The 24,271-nt window shown below is 42.5% G+C and overlaps 4 protein-coding genes and 2 long non-coding RNA genes across 11 annotated transcripts; 5 read left to right on the plus strand and 1 right to left on the minus strand.

Moving 5' to 3' along the window:
* Positions 1–105: 105 nt before the first annotated feature.
* Positions 106–3,803, minus strand: LOC130688708 (homeobox protein goosecoid-like). The gene is made up of 5 exons (XM_057511718.2): positions 3,115–3,803; positions 2,363–3,051; positions 2,201–2,296; positions 559–754; positions 106–324 (listed from the first exon to the last, which is right to left on the minus strand). The coding sequence occupies exons 1-5, from the start codon at positions 3,761–3,763 to the stop codon at positions 143–145; spliced, it is 1,812 nt and encodes a 603-aa protein (XP_057367701.1). The 5' UTR covers positions 3,764–3,803; the 3' UTR covers positions 106–142.
* LOC130688761 (uncharacterized) lies at positions 644–2,340 on the plus strand. 2 transcript variants are annotated; one of them, XR_009000521.2, is made up of 5 exons: positions 644–915; positions 985–1,092; positions 1,148–1,291; positions 1,561–1,838; positions 1,894–2,340. It is a non-coding gene; the product is annotated as an uncharacterized LOC130688761 (long non-coding RNA). The 2 variants fall into 2 exon arrangements; XR_009421823.1 differs by lacking the exon at positions 644–915 and having other exon boundaries at positions 1,075–1,096.
* LOC130688758 (uncharacterized) lies at positions 2,707–5,422 on the plus strand. Of its 2 annotated transcripts, none has more exons than XR_009000516.2 (6): positions 2,707–2,846; positions 2,920–3,059; positions 3,139–3,498; positions 3,800–4,183; positions 4,250–5,018; positions 5,086–5,422. It is a non-coding gene; the product is annotated as an uncharacterized LOC130688758 (long non-coding RNA). The 2 variants fall into 2 exon arrangements; XR_009000515.2 differs by having other exon boundaries at positions 4,276–5,018.
* A 412-nt stretch (positions 5,423–5,834) lies between these two features.
* On the plus strand, positions 5,835–12,305 carry LOC130688691 (inositol hexakisphosphate and diphosphoinositol-pentakisphosphate kinase-like). 4 transcript variants are annotated; one of them, XM_059497012.1, is made up of 24 exons: positions 5,835–6,298; positions 6,708–6,929; positions 6,993–7,133; positions 7,193–7,283; positions 7,345–7,499; positions 7,564–7,665; positions 7,724–7,914; positions 7,981–8,175; positions 8,239–8,325; positions 8,383–8,574; positions 8,636–8,721; positions 8,791–8,907; positions 9,102–9,324; positions 9,383–9,591; positions 9,648–9,816; positions 9,871–10,098; positions 10,180–10,294; positions 10,361–10,494; positions 10,555–10,654; positions 10,722–10,993; positions 11,057–11,265; positions 11,380–11,439; positions 11,588–11,881; positions 11,949–12,305. In XM_059497012.1, exons 1-24 carry the CDS (start codon positions 6,092–6,094, stop codon positions 12,059–12,061), a joined length of 3,912 nt encoding a protein of 1,303 aa, XP_059352995.1. In that variant the 5' UTR covers positions 5,835–6,091; the 3' UTR covers positions 12,062–12,305. The 4 variants fall into 4 exon arrangements, with proteins under 4 accessions (XP_059352995.1, XP_059352994.1, XP_057367674.1 ...); XM_059497011.1 differs by having other exon boundaries at positions 5,836–6,298; positions 8,791–8,913; XM_057511691.2 differs by having other exon boundaries at positions 5,836–6,298; positions 8,791–8,913; positions 9,889–10,098; positions 11,949–12,303.
* A 308-nt stretch (positions 12,306–12,613) lies between these two features.
* On the plus strand, positions 12,614–19,116 carry LOC130688690 (PHD and RING finger domain-containing protein 1-like). The gene is made up of 8 exons (XM_057511690.2): positions 12,614–12,915; positions 12,979–13,154; positions 13,227–13,379; positions 13,447–13,925; positions 13,991–14,768; positions 14,826–18,539; positions 18,600–18,728; positions 18,802–19,116. Exons 1-8 carry the CDS (start codon positions 12,819–12,821, stop codon positions 18,901–18,903), a joined length of 5,628 nt encoding a protein of 1,875 aa, XP_057367673.1. The 5' UTR covers positions 12,614–12,818; the 3' UTR covers positions 18,904–19,116.
* Positions 19,117–19,595: 479 nt separating this feature from the next.
* LOC130688698 (heat shock 70 kDa protein 4L-like) lies at positions 19,596–23,600 on the plus strand. Its single transcript, XM_057511705.2, has 12 exons — positions 19,596–19,774; positions 20,117–20,236; positions 20,306–20,696; positions 20,754–20,924; positions 20,988–21,128; positions 21,196–21,296; positions 21,362–21,694; positions 21,759–22,020; positions 22,089–22,364; positions 22,425–22,664; positions 22,740–23,021; positions 23,108–23,600. The coding sequence occupies exons 2-12, from the start codon at positions 20,121–20,123 to the stop codon at positions 23,249–23,251; spliced, it is 2,457 nt and encodes an 818-aa protein (XP_057367688.1). The 5' UTR covers positions 19,596–19,774; positions 20,117–20,120; the 3' UTR covers positions 23,252–23,600.
* Positions 23,601–24,271: the final 671 nt, after the last annotated feature.

Genomic DNA, 24,271 nt, shown 5'->3' on the forward strand with positions numbered 1-24,271 from the left:
AGAAAAAAATGGGTGCCGAAATTTGCATAGAGGAAACCGAATCGTTCAAGACATCCTTTTTTTTTAAATTATTAGTTTTGTTTTTTTACGTTTAAATTTTTTTTTTTTTTGTTTAACTTTGAGTTTTAATTTTTTACATTTTCTAAAATGGATTGACTGCCAGGTGAGTGAAGGAGTTACCGAAAGCAGATAAATTGACAATAGCTTTATTGTTGTTGCCTCCGGCGGCGGAGGAACGGGTGATTGGTGATGCTTCGATAGGAGGCGATTCCGGCGGAGAATTCAATCCAGCGCTCCAGGTAGTATCGCTTTCCGTTCGGTCTCCTGTCACAATCAATTTCACAGTCAATCTCATTTCCGCCGTATTTTTGTGTAACGTAAAAAAAAAAAACAATAAGGGCGGGCCTGTTTTCTAATTCGATTTCGGGTTGATTTGTGAGCCGCTAATTTGGGGCTGACCCGACATATATGAGCTTTAATTGCCCATTCCCTAACTTGTGATGGTGTTGTTGTCTGCGGATTTTCTTTTTAACTTGATAATTGTTATTATTAACTTACCCATTTGGGGTTTGATGTCGAGATCGCGGGGCGATTCGGCCGACGATCCGGCGGATGATGATCCTCGGCTCTCTTTGGCGTCGCCGGGACTTTGATGACCTCCGTCTTTAGCTCCATTATTATCTGATGACGATGATTTTTGTTGTGTTAGGCGCTCCTGTTTGCGGAATTTTGCCCTTCGATTTTGAAACCAAACCTGGAAGCAAAAGAAAAAAAAAACGAAAATGACGATCGTTTAGCAACAAACAAGAAAAAACAGTGTCAGATGTTCTTTTCAACGGAGCGTGATGGAAGCCTCGACCATTAGTTCCGCACTGCGACTGTATCACATGTGTGTCAACAAAACACTTGCGACTGGTACGGTATTAACTATTATAAAGTGCACGAGAGATGTGCGTCAAACGTAACACATTGGTTACAACCAAGAGAGAGGGGGGATGATGGCGCTATTATGAACTCCACATGAGTTGAGGACTGCGACCACATGGGGTTCACCCCGCCCTTGTGTTGGATGTAGCCATCTGTCGTGACACCGTACGTAGCATAAGAAACAACAGTATATCGTTTTCAATCTTTTTTTTTTTTCTAGTGAGGGGATTGTTGTGATGTTGTTGTCGCTGTATCTCTTTCAATTTTACAAGATGTCTCTATTCAACCCCCCCTCCTGCCTCCACTGTACATTAGAGGCGCTGCTGTAATGGCTCATTTTTTCGATTCGATCAATCAATCAGAGGTGACTATTGACTTTTCTTTATTCTATTTTCTTTTTTGCCATTGTCCAGCCATATGTTTCGTCAAAGTTTTCCTAATCGGAAGATACTGATTGATCTAATCTTCGCATGTTTTTTCAGGTGAATTGAATCAACATTTACTTTACAGCGATTTTAACTCGCTAATTTAATATGAATGAAATTGTGGTGTTGATTCCCAAGTTGCCGGAAGACTAAAAACTTCAAAGGCCAAGTGACAGAAAGATTAAAGGGCTCGCTATTTTCAATGTAGGGTTTCCTGGACACGCGACTCGTATACTATTCTCGTTTGCTGCTCCACTGGGCTCTACCGAAAGAAAGGGAAGCTGATGGGCCATAAGGATGACCAATGCAATGATCATCAGGAACAACAAAATCCTTTCGGGAATTGGTTCCAGTTTCGCGTCGTGGGAATATCCGAGTTTTGCGGTTTTCACGGCCCCTTTGACATTGTCGCTATTAGCTAATGGATCTAATGTAACTGGTTCCTCCACTTGAAACATTCAGAAAATCTCAAGTTTGATATTCAAAGTTAAAATATCAAATAGAATGAAATTTAAAATAATAACAAGATCTTTTTTTACAGGGCTTTGAGTGGCACACGCCGTGGAACACACGCGACTGGAGAAGCACAACGTCACACGCGATTGCAAGGGGGGAAGTGTGTGGTGCAAAGTCTCAATGGGTTTAATGACGCGTGCAGTGTGCGTCAAAAAAAGAGAACAAAAATGATAAAAAGATCGGGGGGAGAGATGTTGTAGCTACAAAGAAATAGCACTCGACAATGATGACCTTATTGACGCATCCATTTTTGTCTATCCTCTTTTTTTTTTTTTAATAGGCCAAATGGTTTGCTAAGGATAAAATAATTCACTTATCGAGTAGCAACTGACCTGGACTCTGGCTTCAGTGAGATCAATCCGAATGGCAATCTCTTCACGGGTGTAGATGTCAGGGTAGTGCGTCTCCTGAAATGCCCTTTCAAGTTCCTGAATTTAAACAAAAAAAAAAATTCAGTAATTATCATTAGGATTTGATGGCAAGTTCATTTTTACCTTTAATTGGGATGATGTAAAAGTCGTACGAATGCGCCTTTGTTTCCGTTTTTCAGCTTGTTGTAACGATGAAACGGAAAGCGAACCGACGTGATGATGGTGCCCTTGCTGATGAAGACTCGGAAGACCGGATAGGCCAGCTATAGATGGATGATGGTGATGATGAGGTCCAGCCACTGCGTTAGAAATTCCAGAATGATGATGATGTCCGATAGCTGAAGATGTCGGATAAGCTCCTAGGCTCATGGACGGTGGAGAGACGAGTCCGTGATGATGGTGATGCGATTGAAAGCCGCCGGAATGATGACCATGTTGTCCGTGATGTTGCTGTTGATTCTGACTGGACTGGTGATGCGATTGGTGTTGCTGTTGCGACCCATCAACCAAGAATCCACTAGCGGACGAAGATGATGCTGGAGACGGTGAAATAGTTAAATGCTGCTGTTGTTGGTGGATGGGGGAAGATGCCGTCGATGATGACGAGGTATTATGGCCGATAGACATGACATTAGCCAAGCCCATACTCGTTAAGAAAGACGAGGATGAATTATCGCCAGGTGATGTGCCAGCAAGTTGCGACGGATGAACTTGGTGATGCGCGTTGTTACTTTGCTGCTGATGGCCGACATTGTGGTTTTGCGAATGTTGCGAAGTTGTTCCCAGATTCGTCGGATACATCCGATATCCGCCTAAACAGGTAATTTGTCTTCCTATTTTATTCAATTATTTTTAATCGGGCGATTGAATCTTACCTTGAAAATGGATGCCGTTGGCAGGAGGAAAGAAGGAAGCCCCTCCACTGGAATAATTTGCAGTCGTCGAGGACGACGTTCTCGACGTCGATGTCAATGGTGAAGTTGGCGATAAAGAAGTAAATCCGTTGCCATGGAAACATCCTCCACCTCCTCCACCGAATAATGAAACTGCCGTTGTTAAAGCGTTGCTATTGGATGATGACGTCGGCATGCCGGACGATGTTGCACCTCCGCCTAAGAGGCTCAACGAAGACGACGGGGTGGCCGAATTGTATCGTTGATGATGCGATCCATAAAGATGTGATGAAAGAGATGAGGCCAATGAAGAGGAAGAATGTAACAAAGTCGACGATGAAGATGATGATGGAGATGGCGATGGAGGTGAGATCAAATCTTCCGGATAATTCGATTGGTGGTGGTGGATCAGCAAATGCGGATGATGATGCGAATGGATGACGGGGAGAGTTGAAGTAGACTCTGTCGGCGATGCTATTTGCTGTTGTTCTTGTTGTTGTTGATCGGAAGGAGAGAAAGGACAAGTCGATGGATTGTTAAAGTGTTGGGCAAGCCCAGCTGCCGCCGCCGCTGCGGCAGCGGCGGCTGAAGAAATGGCCGACACGTAAGATGACCCAGTAGCGTAATCCATTTTTAAAACCTTCTTTTTTTTTTATTTCTTTGGCAGCCGGGAGTAAATTAAATTAAGCCGAGATTGATTCACGAAACACAACGACGCACACGCAATCAAGTATTTTTCGCTCTTTCTTCGTCTCCCGAGCGAGAGCAGCCGAAACGAGGAAGAATGGAAGAAAATGTTGTCTACAGCACACACCCACTCGAGAGAAATGTTTGAATTCGATTAGCCAAAACTCGTTTAACGCTTCAAGGTGGCTGCCACGAGTCTACTTTGAGCTAGTTGTATACTGTTCAAGCGCTGTCAGATTGGCACCATATTCAATTATAGCCGCAGCCGCCGCCGATGATACAGAAAAGCTAATGCAATAATGAAATCAAGTTAAGCAAGCGCTGATCTGGTTGAGAGCGAAAGGGGGGCGAGACTGAAAAATACGTAGGTACCACACTGCTACTAGTAGTAGTAGTAGTAGTACAGTGATAGCACTTGCTCCCTTTAAAGCTGTTGTTATACTCTTTTCTATATAGGACCTGCCTGGCCGAAGCTAACTAGCTTCCAAACTGCGCAGACGGACAAACGAGGGCGAACACACAAGCTGCTTCAACGGGTGGACAACAACAGCCGCTAAATTCCTCTTATCGGCCTTAATTCAATCAACTCTTCCGTCCCTGCCGCACTATATCCTCACCATGTATAGACACAAGACACCCTTCCGATCCAGGATACAAACTCCGCCCCCTTTTTCCCTTATTCTCTTCGGAGCGGAACTCGAATTCTTCTTCTTTTGGGACAGCCAGCACCAATCCGCAGCTAGGGGGCGGTTTTCTTCGTCCGGATTGGACCAGCACATGTCCGGATTTTGTGGAAGGGGGGTTTCTAATCGGCGCAGATCTCATCGTGCGTGAGATAGCCTACTAACAAAGCTCAGGCTTAAACGATGGCCGGTCAGTGAACGCGTGCAAACATCTCGCTAAACTGCTCAAGACTAGAATCGTGTAGCTGATAACACGCAAGGAAGGCTCGAATCCAAAACTTTCTATTGCAAAGTGGGGGTGAAACAAGTTTATCTTTATGATTGTCTTTAAACTTTTTCACAGGTGATTTTCTATGGATACCTTTGCGAGGTTGTATGAGAGGAAAATGTGTTTCATTGGAAAGGAATTTGTTTGTCATTTTTAATGTCAACTGTACTTTCGGTGGCCCTACGTTAAAAACTGACTCAAGGCATTCTACATCTGCGGACAAATGAGAATCTGAGGAAATTGTTTTGGTAAGAAAATTGTACTTTATTACCATTTTTTTAATCAGTTCTACAATTTGCCTTTTTTGTCTTTCAGTGGTTTTCCCGGTCGGTGGATATCACAAGTGTTATTCTGTGCTGTTATCATAATAGTTGGCAAAAAGTTTTGCGACATTGTTTAAATGAAGCATTCGTCGAAGTTTAACATTCAAAGAGTGCTCGCGTCAAAAAACTGAGCATTAAATTAATGATAAAAGTTTCATAACGTGCAATTTCACTATTTCTTATTTGTTTTCTTCTGCATAGACTTATACTTACAATCATGTATTCCATACATTGTCTCGTCAATTGTGTGGCTTTTGACATTTCGTGTGATCAATTAGCCATTGTAGGTAGCTGGTAAGGAGTGGGAAACGCCTCAATCTTGTATTTTTGTCATCAAATAAATATGTTTTCTGTCTGATAATACAAAAAAGAAAAATTTTATTTTTGTCAACTTTAAACCTAAAAACGGGAAAAGTTATTTTTTTTTAATTCCTGGATTATGTGACAGCCAGAAATGACATTTTATCGATTATTTATCAGTATATAATAATAAAAAGGAATAAAGCACAGGTCTGCCCTGGATTTCGTGTTTTTTTTTTAAACAAACAATTCATCGAATTGAACTTTAGAAAACGTCCCATAGATGGCTGAACGTCTTTTTTTTAGGAATGTGACAACTGGAAAACGTGGAACTGCATTGCCGGATTTACTAACACAAAAACTCCATTGACTCCTATACTGTTTTAGCTTTACGCAATCCGAACCCCGCATTTTACAGGATTCGCCGCAGAGGAGATTTCTCTCTAAAATATTTCCTTCTTTGTTATTGTACTCGTGAACTCATATCTGAGATAGCCGTGAAGTAAAATATTCATTCTTGTATGTTTGAATTGTTTTGAAATATTCTCCTCCACAGATTTTCCTTCCCACGTTGTTTTTCCGTGTTCTAAAATTTCCAATATTAGTTTAAATTCCTGTTACTCACAGAAAGTTGTTCAGAATTCCAATCATATGTGGTTTGTTTACAATGGCAGCGTGTTCTTGGCTGAGCAAATAACATGTCGTATAAAGAACTAGAAGTGGGATATCAAGGCTTAAAGGCAGCTTCATTCTACATCGGTGACGAGTCGGAAGGAGTTGGTCTTGTGTTAGCGAACGACGGGCTTGGAGGAGACACACTTCCCACAACCTATGAATACGTCTATACGTCAGCTAGCTCACCAACGAGAACTTTTCACCCAAACTGCCCCATCTGCCTACAGAAGGTTAGGAATCACAACCATGTGTTTCTTTTTCATTTTTTGTTGGTTTGTTTGCCCATTCTCTTTGGCTTGGAAAGATAATTTTGTGTTGCTGTAATCTTCTCTTTCTGTTGCTGGTTTTTTTTATGTTTTGCTGCTTCTTCCTCAGTCTGTCGTGTAAAGCTTGGGTTTTCTTTTGGAAACAGCTCTAGTGGACCTTTCCATTCCTGACTGGTAACCAGATTTTGTTTTATTTTCCCTTCATTCTCTTTAGTTTACACATATTTTTTTAATGCCATTATATTTACACTTGGTAATGGTACTTTTTATGTGTTCCCCATACTTTTTACTGCACCCGTTTGCACCTGTTGCTTGTATGTCATGATTGAATGTGGTTATTGTACAACTTGTATCATATTCCCCTGATGAACAGGGTGAAGAATGCCAAGAATGTCCTGACGGGTTATTCAACGATCTGGATCCTCTCTTGGGAAGAATGGAAAAGGAACATCTTGACACCGGTAAGCAGGTCGTGGCAGGCATCTGCGCCATGGCCAAAAAGTCCAATTCAAAACCGATGAGAGAAATTTTGGCGAGGCTCGACGAGTTCGATTATATTAAAACCATTATTTTCCCTGAAGAGACCATCCTCAAGGTATTACTTTACGATGCCTTTTGTTTTATGCAGAAACTGATTTTCTAATGGTTAACGTTTCAGGAACCGGTTGACAAATGGCCGGTATGCGACTGTTTAATATCGTTTCATTCGAAAGGTTTTCCACTTGACAAAGCTGTGGCATACGCTGAACTTGTCCGTCCTTTTACTGTCAATAATTTGCGAAAGCAGTTCGATTTGCAGGTAATAGACTACAGTAAGCACATAAAAGATTTCTATTAAACAAGCAAATCTTTCAATAGGATCGTAGAAAAGTTTATGGAATCCTGCGACGGGCAGGAATCGCATTACCTCGTTTCGCGATTCTCGATCGAGACTCTCCTGATCCTAGTCGTACGTTATCTTATTACCAAATTTCCCTAACGCTATTTGAAGTTATTTTTTATTGACGTAGAACATTCACTGATCGAATCAGAGGATCACGTGGAAGTTAACGGTGTTGTCTTTAACAAACCCTTCGTTGAGAAGCCCATTTCGGCAGAAGATCACAATATTTACATTTACTACCCAACTTCGGCAGGCGGTGGATCCCAGCGTTTATTCCGCAAAGTTAGAGAATCGAAAAAATTAACTTTCTTTCCTCCACATTCAATGTTTATCGAATCAATTTTAGATTGGAAGTCGAAGCAGCGTCTACTCTCCCGAGTCCAAAGTACGCAAGACGGGATCTTATATTTATGAGGATTTCATACCGACTGATGGTGCTGACGTCAAGGTATTAAATGCTGAAAGCTCTCCGATATGTTATAATATGGGCAATTGTTCTTTGGAAGGTTTACACTGTTGGGCCAGATTATGCTCACGCAGAAGCCCGCAAATCTCCCGCGCTCGATGGGAAGGTGGAGCGCGATCATGAAGGCAAAGAAATTCGATATCCCGTGATTCTGTCCAATCACGAAAAACTTATTGCTCGCAAAGTATGCCTAGCTTTTAATCAAACAGTCTGCGGCTTTGATCTCCTAAGGTAATTTCTTTGTGTACAATGTACAACTTATAGTTTTCAATGTTTATTGGTTGTTTGTATTATCAGGGCTAATGGGAGGTCGTTCGTGTGCGACGTCAACGGCTTTAGCTTTGTCAAGAATTCGGCGAAATATTATGATGATTGTGCTAGGATTATGGGGAATATGATTCTTCGTCGTTTGGCGCCTACCTTGCATATTCCATGGGCCCTTCCATTCCAACTCGACGACCCACCGATAGTGCCTACAACATTTGGAAAAATGTATGGAAATATTTCGATTCGCTCGATACTGTATACTAAAATGCAAATGCTAATTTATGCTAGGATGGAACTGCGATGTGTGGTGGCTGTCATACGCCACGGAGATCGAACTCCAAAGCAAAAAATGAAAATGGAAGTCCGACATCCTAGGTACCAAATTGTAGTTAACAGAAATCAATCTTGATTCATTTGCCATTTTTTTTCTAGGTTTTTTGCTCTATGGACATCCTACGAGTCAGAGGTCAATGGACGCCATTTAAAATTGAAAAAACCCGCACAACTGCAGGAGGTGCTTGATATAGCGCGATTTCTGTTGTCAGAGGTAGAAGCTGGATCAGCTGATCGAGAACTAGAAGAAAAGCGTGGGAAATTAGAGCAACTCAAAACTGTTCTTGAAATGTACGCATCCTATTTTAAAATAGCATTAATCTCCAGCTTCTGACGTTGTTGTATTCGTTAGGTATGGCCACTTCTCAGGAATCAATCGGAAAGTGCAACTTAAATATCAGCCACGAGGCAGACCTCCATCCGGCTGCAGCGAGGAAGGTATGACAGCTAAATTTACAAAATTAAACTTCTTACGTCTGTGTCAGCGTGTAATTTACCAATTAACAGACACGCACAAAGAACCTTCTTTGCTTCTCATACTGAAATGGGGCGGAGAATTGACTCCGGCCGGAAGAGTTCAAGCAGAAGAGCTTGGTCGCATTTTCCGATGCATGTATCCAGGAGGTCAAGGTCGTTTTACAGTTGCCAATTTAAAACTCAAAGCCCCCAACATTAACTTTGGTTTAGTATCCTTTAATACGAATTTTTTCGTTTTTTTTTTCTCTGTTCTCCTTTATGTTATTTCTGTTGCTTCTGTCACGTCTTGATTCGCTTCCTACATTCTGAAGATATCTAATATTGTTTCTTTTAAAACTCAGGCAATCAAGGTTTGGGATTGCTCCGTCTACATTCAACATATCGCCATGATTTGAAAATCTATGCCTCTGACGAAGGCCGTGTGCAAATGACAGCAGCTGCCTTTGCAAAAGGCCTCTTAGCACTCGAAGGAGAGCTAACTCCCATCTTGTTTCAAATGGTGAAATCCGCCAATACAAACGGATTACTCGACAACGATGGCGAAGCCTCGAGTCTCCAACACATGTAAGTTGTTTGCTTTTTATTGCGTTCAACGGGATTTAACAGGATATATTCTTTTCAGGGTGAAATCGCGTCTTCAAGAATTACTGCAGATGGACCGTGAATTAACTGCGAATGAACATCGCGAGATTAATCCGTGCGGGGCACGATCAATCGAAGCTGCTCTTCACGTTATTGGAAATCCGGTTCAGTGTTGCGTTAAAGTTTATGAACTAGTTAGCAAGCTAGTCGAAATCGTTCGGGCTAAACGCGACGATCCGAAAACAAAAAGTATATTTATCGTCAGTGATTTTTGAAACCCATTTATTTCAAATCGTTCGTTGCAGATGGGGTGTTGTATCATGGCGAAACGTGGGAACTGATGGCGCGGCGATGGGGCAAATTAGAAAAAGATTTCAAACTACGTGAAGATCGCCTCGAATTTGACATTTCCAAAATTCCCGACATCTACGACTGTATCAAATACGACATCCAGCACAATCAAGCAGCACTTAAGTATTTTTATTTTTTATTTTTGACGAGTGCTTGACTTAATTGCTTCATTCAAAGTTATTTTCCTTCATTCAGGTTTAATCATGCCCAAGAACTTTACATGCTCGTTAAGGCCCTCGCTGATGTAGTAATACCTCAGGAATACGGTCTCACAGACCAAGATAAATTGGCCATTGGACAAGGCATCTGCAATCCTTTGATGCGGAAAATTCGTGCAGATTTGCAGCGGAACATCGAAGAAGATTTGCCAATGGCGGACGAATCTGTTAACCGCCTTGATCCAAGGTATAACGAAAACGTTTATCACTGCTGGTTTTCTAATTCCTCATATTATTAATCTGTTTCATAAACCTTTCGTTATCTTAGGTATTCACACGGTGTTTCGAGCCCAGGTAGGCACGTCCGCACACGTTTGTATTTTACCAGCGAAAGCCATATACATTCGCTATTGACCGTTCTACGTTTCGGAGGCTTAGTTGAGGTTTGAATTTCTAATGAACTTGCAAAATGTTTACAAATTTTTAAACACATTTGTCGGTGCATCTAGGGCGGCGAAGGAGCTGACGAACAATGGCGTCGTGCTATGGAATATGTTAGTCAGATATCAGAACTCAACTACATGTCCCAAGTTGTTATCATGCTTTACGAGGACCAATCAAAAGATCCGACTTCAGAACAACGGTTATTTATGAGCTTTCTAAATGGCCCTTAAAGTTCCTAATCAAACTGTTTGTATTACAGCTTCCACGTAGAATTACACTTTTCGCCCGGTGTTAATTGCTGTGTTCAGAAAAATTTGCCACCTGGACCGGGATTCCGGACCCACCATCGAAATGACAATGTTAGTAATCCATTTCCATTTTGCCTATACTATTCTATTTGTTCTAACCTTTTTGTTTATTATGCAGTCGACTGACATCTCCCCGAACAAGTGCTGTCCTACCACGCTTCCACCCGGGGCTTCGAATTCCGTGTGTTCGCCGAATTGCACTCGGATTGAAGAAGAAGATCTTGACATCGGGGATGTCATCGACCACGCAGATCAACCAAAATACGCGTCGCTTAATTTACACGTCCCATTGCGTACATCAAGAGCGTCTCCTGGTTCTGACAGTCCGCCAATCACTCCACCCAATACTTTAAAAATCCCCGCCAAAATATCCGAACCTATTCCGATAAGGTAAGTTTCACTCCGTTCTCCAAGAGTGTAGCGAGAATGATACATTAACAACTTCTTTTTTAGGAATTCTCCATCAGGAAGGAACCCTCTAGAAAGTCCTAATTTGAGCTTTCCACCAGCCTCTAATTCATCTCCATCGCTGATGGATGCACCCGGTTGTCTCATGATCAACAGCACCAATAGTAGCTGTGCAAGCCAGCATACTCCGCCACGCACCTACCGAGTCATGAAGTCCCCCGATTTTGAACCTCAACAGGGTCCTCGAGCGAAAGGTGAAATTGATTTTAGTTCTTAAAGCTTCGTCTTCTGCATTGATCGTTACTAACAAAAGCACTCGACTACAACCTAACATGTCATTTATAATCTTTACTTGCTGGGAAATGCAGCCCATACCATCAGTGGGGTTGGCGTTACCGCCCCGACTAGGTGCCTAGATCTCGATGAAGGTATCGCATGCTTAACTCTTAGTATGTTGGGGTTAATAAGATCCTGAAGCGCTTGACCTACCCTTTGTCGTTTCTCGAACGCCATGCATCCGTCTGTCAATCGTTTTGAATTGCACAATATTAAACTTATGATTTGGATCATGTTTAGATCAAGATTCGATGCGACGTCATCGCCATTCGATTCCTGGCCATCTGAATGTATTGATGACTCAACGACAAACTGTGATTGGCAAACGGAAGCTCAGCCAACATCAACAGCATCAACATCCAGCCCTGTTTAGCACAGCCGTTATCAGTGGAAGTTCTAGTGCACCTGAATTGACGGCCATCTTACCCACAACAGGGGCTGCCATGGGCCTTGGCTTGGCCAGCTTGGCGGCCATAGATCCTTGCGCCTCAGTGGGCGTACCGGCCATCCGTCCACTAGAGACTCTTCACAACGGTTATTATTATAATTAGCAATTGCAGTTGTGTATTTTTTTATTTATGTTGTTTATTTTTTGTTAAAGGGCTGTCTTTAAATCAACTGGATCAATTCCTTGGACGGATGACTACATTACAGCTTCCTCTGAATAGTCCATCACCTGGAGTGGTCATCAGTAATCCATTCAAAGATTTCTAAGTTAATATTAAGTTTTTAGCGGCAAAATAATGTTGGAGTTGTTTAATTCATTGATGTTAGATATTTTGATGTTTCATAGCTTTGTTATTTCAGAAACCAGTTCTGCCACGTAGTTCCAATGACGATGGTGCATTTTTTTCCTCTAGGCGCTATTTCGAAATGTCTTGTTCTTGAGTTATTCAATTAGGATATTCTGATTTGTTCTTGTCTTAGATTTTTTGTTTAGCATTTAACAAAAGAAGAATATAAACCACCAGTCAAACCCATCATTAGGGCCCGACAGAATATATATTTTTGCATGATTCAAAAACGAAACGAGATTGCTAATTTGGACGTCTTCTGCCGGTCATTTTGTGATAGGCATCCCAGAAAGAAAAATGTTAAGCCATCGAATGTCACATTTTATTATTCCCGCCTTTTCCCGCAAGCCGTTTTTATTGTAATCGTTTCATGCAGGTATCGGAAAACCAAGATGATTCCTAAAAATATTACTTACCACCAGGAGGCGTTAAAGGTGTGGGCACGAATTATTATTGGCGGGGTTGAGAATTATTGCCAGTAGATGCCACGGCTGCAAGCATCTTCTGTTGCTGGCTGTTAGTTGTTATGAGGTGAAGCGAAAAAAAGAAAAGGCTAAAAATCCTTTAATGTTGTCGTCTTAAACTTTATGATTTATTTAATGAATTGCATATACTTTACGGTAATGAGTGCGTTGGTTGGGGGTGATAGCTTTTAGACGAAACCTACCTGGGTTACAATGGATTTAAAAGCTGTACACAGAGATTTACCGGGTTGTCCCGTAGCCGCATCTTCAGATGATTTACTTCACAATAACAACTCAGATTCTGAATCAGGTATTTTATTATGAAGGTTCAATTTCCTAAATCCCATATCCCTTCACACACATTGTTGTGTAGACTCAGAACTTGAAAGTGATGACCAGGACGAAGTGCAAAGCTCAGACTCTGATACGTCAACTGGGAACTCTGTCAGTTGTCCCATCTGTTTATTAAAATTCAAAGGCCAAGCTATTGGCTTTCCTGAAGTTTGTGAGCATCCATTTTGTCTAGATTGTATTCTGGAGTGGTCAAAGGTAATATGCCGTACAGAAACATTTGTAGCGGAGCATAAATAAAAGAAAGGCTCATATTTATATTTCATTTAGACTGTCCAAACTTGCCCTAATGATCGCCGTAAGTTTGACAACATTCTGGTTAGATTAGACTTGGATGGCGAAGTTGTGAGGAAAGTTCCTGTGAACAGCAATCAAAGCAAAAATGAAGAGGAAGGGCCTTTCCTTGATATTACAGAGTGTCAAGTATTTATTTTGTTTTTGGTTTGCATTATAAGCTTAGTAGAACCACCAGGATTTTTGCTGCTTTCAGGTATGTAGGATTGGAAACCGAGAAGACATGCTGTTGCTTTGTGATAGATGTGATCAGGGATATCACATGGACTGCCTTGATCCACCTTTGGAAGAAGTACCAATTGAAGATTGGTTCTGTTCCCAATGTGATGGTACCCACACTGCTACAGGTGCAACACGACAACGAGCTCCATTGACACTGCGCGTAAGGAGAACCGTGCAGCGCAACAGGCAGATTGCTCTACGCAACTCGTCAGTTACAAGAAAGACTAAGAAAGGAAAGAAAAGAAAATCCACATATCGAAAAAAAACAAGAAAAGTTAAAGGAAAAGGTAAAGGCAAAGGCAAAGGCAGGCGGAGAAAAAAAGCTGCCACTGTACCTACACCTCGCAAAAGGTTGGCAGATGCTTTGGGATTGCATGATCGGGCGACTGTGCAAGTTGATCCGGCATGTCAATTTTCTCTGTTTGGCAATCCAAACGCATTAGACGCTGCTGAGTAAGACCAGATCTACCAGTTTCTGACCCATAAATATTTTTGTTAATATATTATTTTTATTGTAGCGATAACGAAGATGAGAGTATCAGAAATCTCATTTCTCCAAGTAAGCGGCCGAAATCTTTGATTGCGCAGTTGGCTGAGGGGCGCAAAGCGCAGAAGTCAATCTACTCGTTCGGTCCGGCCGCTGCTATTAACGTTCCTGTGAAAGCTTCAGTCCCCAGCCTGGGCAGCCGCAGCTCTGAAAACCCAGATCTTTTGGGCAGCATTTTAGCTTGCCAGTCCCAGCTAACAACCTTTGGAAAGAGTGCTGAAGTCATTCGACCGAAACCACGAAACACCAACTCGAATCGCGTGTTAGGGGCCATACTTGCCTCACAAGCTACTCTTAGTCGTCTGGACGAAACCATTAGATGTCAGCAGCAAAGCAACCCAGTCGCATGCTCGTCTGGTTCTATTCCCAAACCCATCCTTGCGCAAAAATCCACAAGAACTCGTAATGTTCCGCAGAGCTATTCCACAGGTCAAGGCAGTAGTTCGTCATCGAATCAACAAACATCTAACGGTGCTTCTTCTAAAGGCGAATCTTCAAGTTCAACGAGTGGTAGTAGTGGTAATGGTACAAGAACAAATGGCCAGTCAAATGGGCAGGCGACTGCAAATGGCAATGGGATATCTGGTGGCGATGGTGGTAATGGTGAAGATCCAAACCAGGGTCGAAAAAAGAAACCTCAGCCCGAAGATAAAAAGGATGATGTTGACGAGGAAGATGTCGATCTATACAGTGACATTGAATCTGTTGAAGAAGAGAACGACAGCCTTAATGTCTTGCCCAAGATCGAGGTAAGTCTGTTCTTGATGATTGCATCCATGCCATTTTCTAAAATACCATTTGTATAGGCGGAAGAAGATCGAATGCCTGAGGAGGAAGATGATGAGAAGGGATTAATTATTGATGATACAAACGTAGAAGACTCGGGTAGACGATCTACTGAATCGAGTTGTGATCCGGCAGATGGCGACTCGATTGGGAAACAATCAGATGAAGACGAAGAGGTAGAACGGAAGGACAAAGACGAGGTGTTAGACGGAATTCCATTGCCGCAAGCCGTTCCGGCTGCACCGATTGTACATAAATCCCAACATGGAGGTCTACCGGCAGCCGCTGCTGCACTGACTTTTGGTCCGAAAGGAGGAGTCGTCTCTCGACCCCAACTTCGTCCGCGCACAAGTCAAATTGCTACGCCAATGATTAATGACTTGATGAAAGCCAACCTCGTTTCATCCATCACATCTGCGTTAAAAGAATCACTAACTTCTGCGCTGCTTGCACAGAGCCAACAAGAGTCTCTAGCTGGCCTAGATGACGATGAAGTTCTCCCGGCACCCACCTATTCTGAAACCAAAGGCCCAGTTGAATCCGTTGAAATGATCGAAGAGGCTACAAAGACAGCCATAAATGTACCTGTGATGGCTGAGCTTACAGAACCGGTTACTTCAACGGAGACTGGAATTAAAACTAGCGGGCGAAAACAAAAAATGGAAGAAATCTTTGGAAGTGATGACGAAGATCTGAATAAAGAGGTTAGCCATTTAGAACAAATTTCGGATTGTGAAGAAGGTGAATTGGATGAAAGCGAAGCTGACCAAGAAGCTTCAGATCACGAACCTCCTCCATCTACGAACCGAATTGTTCGGATGCTTACTCCACCACCTGCCTCACAGAAGCGTTCAGCGACAACAAAGGACGGCCTAGGTTGTGAAGAAGGTGAAATTATTGACAAGAGAACAGCCAGCAAAAAGCGAGCGAATAGTAATAGCAAAAGGAAAAAATCCACTAGCGATGAAGTTGTGGTCAAAACCGAAGATTGCGAATTCCTTCGTTCGGCGGGCATAGGTGGCGAGAGGAAAGTAGAATTATGCCTGGAAGACGAAGGTATTCCTTCCACGTTCAAAAAGCTGGACAGTGGCAAAACTCGACATTATCGCCATCAAGGCGACATCAAAGTGGTCGAAGGTCGAGCAGACGTGAAACCAAAAAAAGAAGACGACGAACTAGACGAACGGAATGATAAACGATCTAAGCGTCAAGATATTAAACATTACGATGTCAGACGTGTGGTGGAACAGAGATCTCATGGCGATCGACACCACACGACCAGCAAAACAGAACGTCGTTCACGTTCGGATTCTAAAAACAAATCTAAAAGCAGAGATCCTTTATCCAAAAAGAGTAGCAAATCTCGTCGGAAAAGAACATCTTCCTCATCATCCTCTAGTTCTTCCTCGTCTTCTTCGTCATCATCTTCTTTATCGTCCTTGTCTCCCGACCGTAGGAAAGGTAAAGAAAATCATCGCAAGAGATCGAGATCCTCTTCGTCGGATGGAGCCGGACGGAAAAAGCGAAAACCAAAGTCCCCTGTAAAATCCAAGGAGAGAAGCGACGGCAAGTCGTCGACAAAAAGTAAGAAAAAGAAAGTGAAAAAGAAGAAAAAAGTTAAAGATAAACACAAGGAAAAGAAAGCTCAAACAACGTCGGAATCAAAATGTGGCAAAAACGACGAGTCGCTTGACGCTGACCCTAAAGCGCGCAATGACAATATAGAAATACCTAGTAAAGCCGTCTTTGCCTCAGGAGATAAGATTGTTGTCAGTCTCCATTTCGGTTCGACTAGCTCGAGTAAACCACTAGTTAAAAAGAAGAAACGGAAAGCGGAGGGCAAAGATTCGGTTGTTAGTAAGAAGCCGAAAGAAGAAATTCGATCGTCCCCGGAAAGGTCAGAACGATCTAAGAAATCCCAACCACTTCCTGCATCTTCTTCTGTGACAAAAACCGAGTTGACTGGGCCCAAAAAATGCCAATCAACTAAAACGGAACAGCCACTCATCAAACAAGAAATTGTTAAAGCACAATTGGAATCCAAAGCTCCGGACAAACATCCTTCAGACGGCCAGAAAAAAGGAGAACATTCTACAACTAAAGATCTTCCTGCTAAGCCGCTAATGAAGCAGCCTACTTCTAGCCGGCTCGGAGAAGACGTGAGAGATGTGTTGCGAGGAAGAGGTCGAGGACGGGTAACTGGAAGGCCTATTCGGCATCATCGAAGTAAGCCGGTACTGATCGATATTGAAACAAGTCGAGAAATTCCATTGGAAGACAGTCGGCCTAGCGATGTTATTGTTTTGTCCGATTCGATGGATTCGGACCAAGAATCCATTCTACCTCCACTGCCACCTCTACCTCCACCGCCATTGCAACCACAGCTGGCACAACCGCCACAACAGCATGCCACGCCTTCGCCACTTCCACCTCTTCCTACAAGCAAAATTCCTTCAGTATTAACTTCTGTTAAACCAAAAGGCGGTGTGAAAAAGCCCTTGTTTTCAAAACAGGGAGCTGCGGGCGTGAAATTTTCTTTGGCTTCCAAGACAACTTCAGTCAAGAAGTTGAACAATCCGCTACTGTTAATGGGTGGTGCCGAAGAAGAGGAGGAAGAAGCGGAGCAGCAGCAGCAGCCTGTAGCAACTCCAGTAGGAGAAACAAGTCCAAGCAAATTGCAGACTGTCCAAGATGCAACATTGGACGCATCAGGAAAATTGAAAGCTGATGATAATTATGCAGTGAACCATCCGTTATCGGAAGGTCCCAGCCGAGGGGTACAATCTCCTGCCAAGACAGCGGGCAACGTTTCGCCGATCTTTCGGCCGACTACACCGCCGGTCAAAGCAATTTATTCTTCACCTCTGCCTACCTCTACTTATGATCCGTCTCAACCAACTCACACGCCATCCAGTGGCAGTTCAACCCCGGTTCATTCGCCAAGTCCGGTTATGTCAGCATCTAAATTGCAACCATCATCAATGCCGCCCTTGCCACCGCCACCTACCCCACCCATCATGCCCTCCTTCCCACTTCCTCATCCCGGGGCTGTATTGATGCCTCCAATGACATCACTCCCACCACCACCTCTTCCACCTCCCCCGCTTTTGACAAGTGCACCACCTCCTTTTACAGTGCATCCTGCTAACCTTATATCGGGTGTATACAACACTTCATTCCCTCCACCCAACATCACCGGTTTGTTACCTTTGCCGACTCCTGGGGCACCGCTACTCAATCAGGTCATGAAAATGACTCCGGCAGCTCCGCCTCAGCCTCTAACGTCGATCCCGGCACATGGGAAAACGGGTCGACCGATGACTCCACCATCACCGACACCCAGCGAAGGAAGTGACATCTTTGGCCCACCTTCGGCGTCACCGTCTTCACCCATGTCTAACCATGAAACCCAGACTCATGTTACCCCCAGTAACAAACCGCGGCCATCGGTTGCGCCGACGAAACCAACATCTTCGGCCAATGCATCCAGTAGCTCCAGCTTCGATTCTATTTTCCAGTCTGCCAGTCACCAGCATGTGCGTACCAGCAATCAGCGCCCAGCGTCAAAACACACCTCAGCAAGTTCTCATTCGAGATCGGCAGCAAAACCTACACCAATCAAAGTGGTTCCGTCCGCTGGAACCGATCCGTCTTCATCCGTTACGACTACTTTAGGCCCAGACGGCAATGAAGAATGTCCGAGTTCGGCTGTGGAACTTCAAGTCAAGGAGAAGGTATCATTCTAGTCCATAATAATTCGATTGTATGAGATTTTTAATGGTTTTTTTAAACAGTTTCTTAAGAAATTAAATCGTCAAGAAAGGGTAGTAGAAGAAGTTCGGCTGGCACTGAAACCGTACTACACCAGCAAACGTATCTCCAAGGGCGACTACAAGGAAATTCTAAGGAAGTGTGTTCCTAAGGTAGCATTTTTCATGGTTCAACGGATATAGAATCGTAAACTAACTTAGTACCACAATTTTTTTTTGTTTATAGATTTGTCACACCAAAAGTGGTGAAATAAATCCTATTAAAATCAAAGAAATGGTGAAGGGTTACGTCAAGAAATTCCGTTATCAACACAAAAAGGAAGTCTGAAATCGGCGTAACAAACCAAATATGAAACGGATTTGTTGTCAACCCAGGGTTGTCTTAACAGATTACAGATCAACAAATACGTCTCGCCCTTTAATTATTTTTGCGAAATGGATGATGATGGAATCACTTCTTGTTTTGTCTCGGCATGTAATTTTTTCTAGGTTTGCAAGATATTACACATACGTTCACATTTTAAATTAAATGAGAAACAAACACGTGTGTTAATGGCCTCTTTTATTTTGCGAATTTTTAAAAACTTATTTGGAATCAAGTTAATTGGACGTATTGCGATTCATATTGATCAGTTTTTTCAGGAGGGCTCATTAGATTAAATATAGATGGGCGATATAACTTGGTGCTTGTTTTTGGGTAAATAGATGTGATGATTGTATTGCATAATATTGATTTTGAAAACCTTTTCATGGGCGTCATTGACAACCCAATGGCAGATGCTGCAAAAAAATTTGTACGTCTAACAAAATTAAGTTGAAAAAATACTAGATTAACAACGATAAACAGAATTTTTGTTATATGTAAAAATTATTTTTTAAAGTAGAACCAAAATTTATAGCAAATAATGAAATCTGAATACGAGATTACGGCGTTGCGAGTACTACAGCTTCTAGAAGCATCCTGAAAATACGAGCGCAAACGTAATTGACGTCTGCTACTGAATTCTCGATTTCTCTGGGCGAACAGTCATTCGTCGTTCCTTGTTCGAGCGCTTTCCAGTCCGGTGTCAATTTGGTGTGTATAAGTGTGTGTGTGTGTAACGAGCTGCTAACGTTTGGACGTTCTGCTGCGCTAGCCAAAGCTGCTGAAAACCCTCGTGCTTGTTACTTACTAGCTTGGGTGTTTTCGTTCACAAAAAGTAATTTCTTCGCCCTTTTACAAGATTCTCTTTAACATTTTGACTATGGTTATAAAGTTGGAAATTTAAGTGAACATTTGGACGTTTTTTCTGCACGTGGTTACTAAGCAACTCGCCGGTTGTGATCTATAACGTCACTCGTTTGACCAATTTTGGCTATCGGAGAGGGGTATAGAGGAAAATAAGCTGTACACTCCTTATTTATCTTCCTTTTGTTCACAATATTTTATCCGATTTAGTATCTTGAGAGTTGCAGCAAACTCATGTAGAAATATGTTAGTGTGTTGATCCTTATTCTTTCATAAATCAGGATACTAAATCATAGAAATATGTTCCTTCCAGGAACATGGCTACCACACCAGTAATAGGAATTGACTTTGGCAATGATACCTGCTTTATTGCTGTTGCCAGAGCTGGAGGCATTGAAGTCATTATCAATGACTACAGTCAGCGAGACACACCGTAAGTTTGACAGTCTGGTAAGATCTTTGTGTCTAGTGTTGTATTTCCTTATTTTTTCTCCTCAACCAGGAGCTTTGTAGCGTTGACATCAAAGAATCGGATGATGGGGACATCTGCTAAAAATCAGATTATTACCAACATCAGCAACACAGTATTTGCTTTCAAACGTTTGCTTGGTCTCCGATTTGATGATCCCTTAGTGGCGGAGGAACAGAAACATCTTCCTCAAACTTTGGTTGCCACACCAGACGGTGAAGTGGGTTTCAAAGTGTGGTATCTGGGGGAGGAAGTTGTATTAGGTGTGCGGCAAATAGTTGCCATGCTCCTTACAAAAGTCAAGGATATTGCTGAAGCTGCATTGGAGTGCAAAGTATTCGAATGCGTCCTGGCGGTACCATATTTTTTTACGGACGCGCAACGAAGAGCCTTGCTAGACGCTGCTGCCATCGCCGATATTCAAGTAACATACTTGTTTTAACATGTGACGATTTATTGAAAACTAAATGTTTATATTTAGGTTCTGCGGTTGTTGAACGAGCCCAGCGCTGCCGCTGTCGCTTATGGTCTTTATCGCACCTCTACTGACTTGCCAAACGCTGAGCAGCCACCCCGCCACGTAGCGTTTGTTGATTTTGGCTCTTCGGCCCTACAAGTCGCTATTTCAGCATTCCATAAAGGCAAAGTGAAGGTAGAAAGTGTTCATAATTGTCAAGAGCAGAAAGAACTTGGCTAACCATTGGCTTAAAATTAGATGTTGGCTTGCACCTTCGATTCATCTTTAGGAGGTCGCTCATTTGACATTGCCATTGCGCACCATTTGGCGCAAGGCTTTAATAAGCCAGGAAGTGATGTGACAAAAAATAAGCGATCGTGGATTCGCCTTTTAGCCGAGGTATTAGGACAGAATATACGTTAGTATTTATACGGTATTGGTTACGTTAACCGACGTTTATCTTAAGGTTGATAAATTAAAACGTCAAATGTCTGCCAATATTTCTGCTTTGCCGATAAATGTTGAATGTTTGATCGATGAAAGAGATTTCGGGGCCAAGATGAAAAGGTAAAATTGACTGCTATCAAATTTTGGACTTACAACTTCCTTATTTATTTTACTTTTCTCTTCAGGTCAGAGATGGAAGAGCTCTGTGCTCCACTCTTCGAGCGAGTCGAGCAGACTCTACGTCGCTGTCTGACGGAATCGGGTCTGAAGCAAGAAGACATCTCCGAGATTGAACTAATTGGTGGCTCGACTCGTATTCCAGCTGTCAAGTCACTAATTGAACAGGTGTTCGGTAAACCTCCATCGACGACCCTCAATCAGGATGAATGCGTTGCCCGTGGCGCAGCCATTATGGCTGCGATGCTTTCGCCCAGCTTCAAAGTTCGTGAATTTTCCCTTACGGATCTTCAACCCTATGCTATCAATCTTAACTGGAGTGGTGAAGACGTTGAACACGGGTAAGCCAATTATTTGTTCTTTCTTACGGGTTAATTTATTTACTGTTTTACGTATTCATTGCAGTGAAATGGAAGTGTTCCCAAAATTCCATAGCGTCCCGTTCTCCAAAATTTTGACGTTCTTTCGAAAGGGCCCCTTCGTGTTGACCGCTCGTTATGCTGACCCTGACGTCGGTCAGATCCATAAATCCGATACCATCTCACAATTTCACATTCAAGGTGTGAAACCTGGCGCTCAAGGTGAAGCGCAAAAAGTTAAAGTCAAGGTTCGTTTGAACCTACATGGAGTTTTCCAGGTGGTATCTGCAACTATGATGGAAAAACAGGTATGTTTACCAACAGCTAAGATGATTGTCGATGAAATTGCATAAAAATGGGCTCGATATTGCTGTAGGGATCGTCGCAGTCCACTGGTGAAGTCACATCAGAGACGGCCAATGCCGAAACCGAAAGTATGGAAACGGAAACCTCAACAGAAAACCAAGAATTATCGTCGGATACCACAAAAATGGACACCACTGAAGGAGAAACGCAAGAGGGGGATAAGACTGCTGCAGCCGCGACTCAACCTAACCAACCCAAACAAATTGTGAAAGCCGTAGACCTTCAGGTTGATAGTAAAACCAGCAGCTTCACGCAACAACAGATTCAAGAATTGACAGAACGCGAGGTAAGTTCCGGAGCGATAGATGGAAAGCAACTGTTGTTAAAGGTAACTTACTTTTTTTAGGCTGGTTTCCGTTCAGTCGACAACCAGGAGAGGGATCGCCTCGACTCGAAGAACGCTCTCGAGGAGTTCGTTTTGAACATCCGCGGCCGCGTCAACGACTCAGATGACCTAGAAGCCTACATTGAGCCAAATGTTCGAGATGAACTTGTACAGATGGCGGATAGTACTGAGAATTGGCTTTATGACGAAGGAGAAGACTGCAAAAAGCACGAATACGTTGAAAAACTGCAGCAACTTCAGGTTGGTCACAAATTTAAAATAATAATAGTAATAATTTATTTAGATTATGGCAAAATTATAACTTCCTTTGCGTAGAATTTGGCGGCTCCAGCGCAGCAGCGTAAACGTGATCACGAGAGCACTCCTCGCGCCGCTGAATCTTTTGCTGCATCTTTGAATCGCTTCAAGAAGGCGCACACAGCATATCATGCCGGTGATGCTGCTTACGACCATTGGACTCCTGAGGAAGCCAAGAAATTAGAACTAGCCATAGCCGAGAAGATGTCCTGGCTGGACGCCAATATGAGCCGTGTGCGTTCAACGGTTAAAACTAAGGATTTGCCCATTAAAGCCGCTGCTTTCCTTAGCGAGCAACAGGTAAAATTTGCATCGCATTTAAAACCTTCCTTCTGGTGACCTTTTGTGTTTTTATTGTAACGTTATGATACTTCGAACTTACACAGGCATTTGAAAGCAGCATGAATCCAGTTTTGAACAAACCCAAACCCCAGCCTCCTGCTCCGCCGGCTGATGCTGCACAGCCCAGCAAACCAGAGGAAGCCGCCAACGCCACTCCAGCTACTGGTGAGAAGATGGACACGGAGTGAGTGTTTCTTTCATTTAGCCGCAATTCAATCGAAAAAAAAAAAATAAAAACAAAAATAATACAACAAAAAAATACAGCTTCGGTCTATTAATATGAGGACTTTTTTCCCCGTCACGTCAAACTAAATCATAAATGTTGGTCTAGTGATTCTTGGCCGAATTTGTTTCCTTTTTTGTTAGATCGTTTTCCCAGCCGAGTGTGGTGAAACGGTTATTTTTTTTGTCTCTATTTTCATCTGTTTATTTCTTTTCAGCAAATATTTCTCGCGTTAATTTGTGAACGTCGAAGCTGAATTATCTTCCCTAATCCCCTTTAAGAAAACAAATAAAACAGTTTCATTAGTTCATGTATACATTTTTCATTAACGTGAGTTCTTTGTCTGTCACGTGTATTTTCTTGAACTAAAAGCACTTTTATCTTATTATATTTCACAATCTGCGTAACAAAAAAACGGAAAATGAAGGAAAACTTCATACACTAGTTAATTCTCTGCATACACTCATGGAATATTTCTGCTGCATCGCGTTAGCACTGTAGCGTAATGGCGCGCCAAAACGGATTGCCAAATAGATGTCTCTCATTCCAATCAAAATTTAAGCAAGACTTATTGATTTAAAAAAAAAAACAGGTATTCAGGGCTGATTATCACCCATCTGGCAGTGTTGTTTGATTTTGTCTGCTTCAGTAATGGTGTTGACGTAAGTGATGGAAGGTACAAGTGTTTGAAGGAATTCGGCTGTTTACAGTTTACAGTAGAGTAAGGAGGGAAACTATACCCTTAATTCTGATGGCTACAAAATTAAGGGGATGGTTTTAAAACATTTGCTTCGATTATTATGTGTGGTAGTGATTTGAAGTGGTATACAGGTCGTACCTGAAAACTGAACTTTAAGAAAGGCCATGTTATGTTCATTTACTAGAGTTTACGTTTGAAACTACGCAGATCTCTTGTAACTTGTGAAGGAGAACATTTTTTGGAATTTTCGAAATTTTAACTTTCAGTGCAACTTCCGGTTTCAAA

This window comes from Daphnia carinata, chromosome 9 (genome assembly GCF_022539665.2).
Source record: "Daphnia carinata strain CSIRO-1 chromosome 9, CSIRO_AGI_Dcar_HiC_V3, whole genome shotgun sequence".
In the NCBI taxonomy this organism is placed as follows: domain Eukaryota; kingdom Metazoa; phylum Arthropoda; class Branchiopoda; order Diplostraca; family Daphniidae; genus Daphnia; species Daphnia carinata.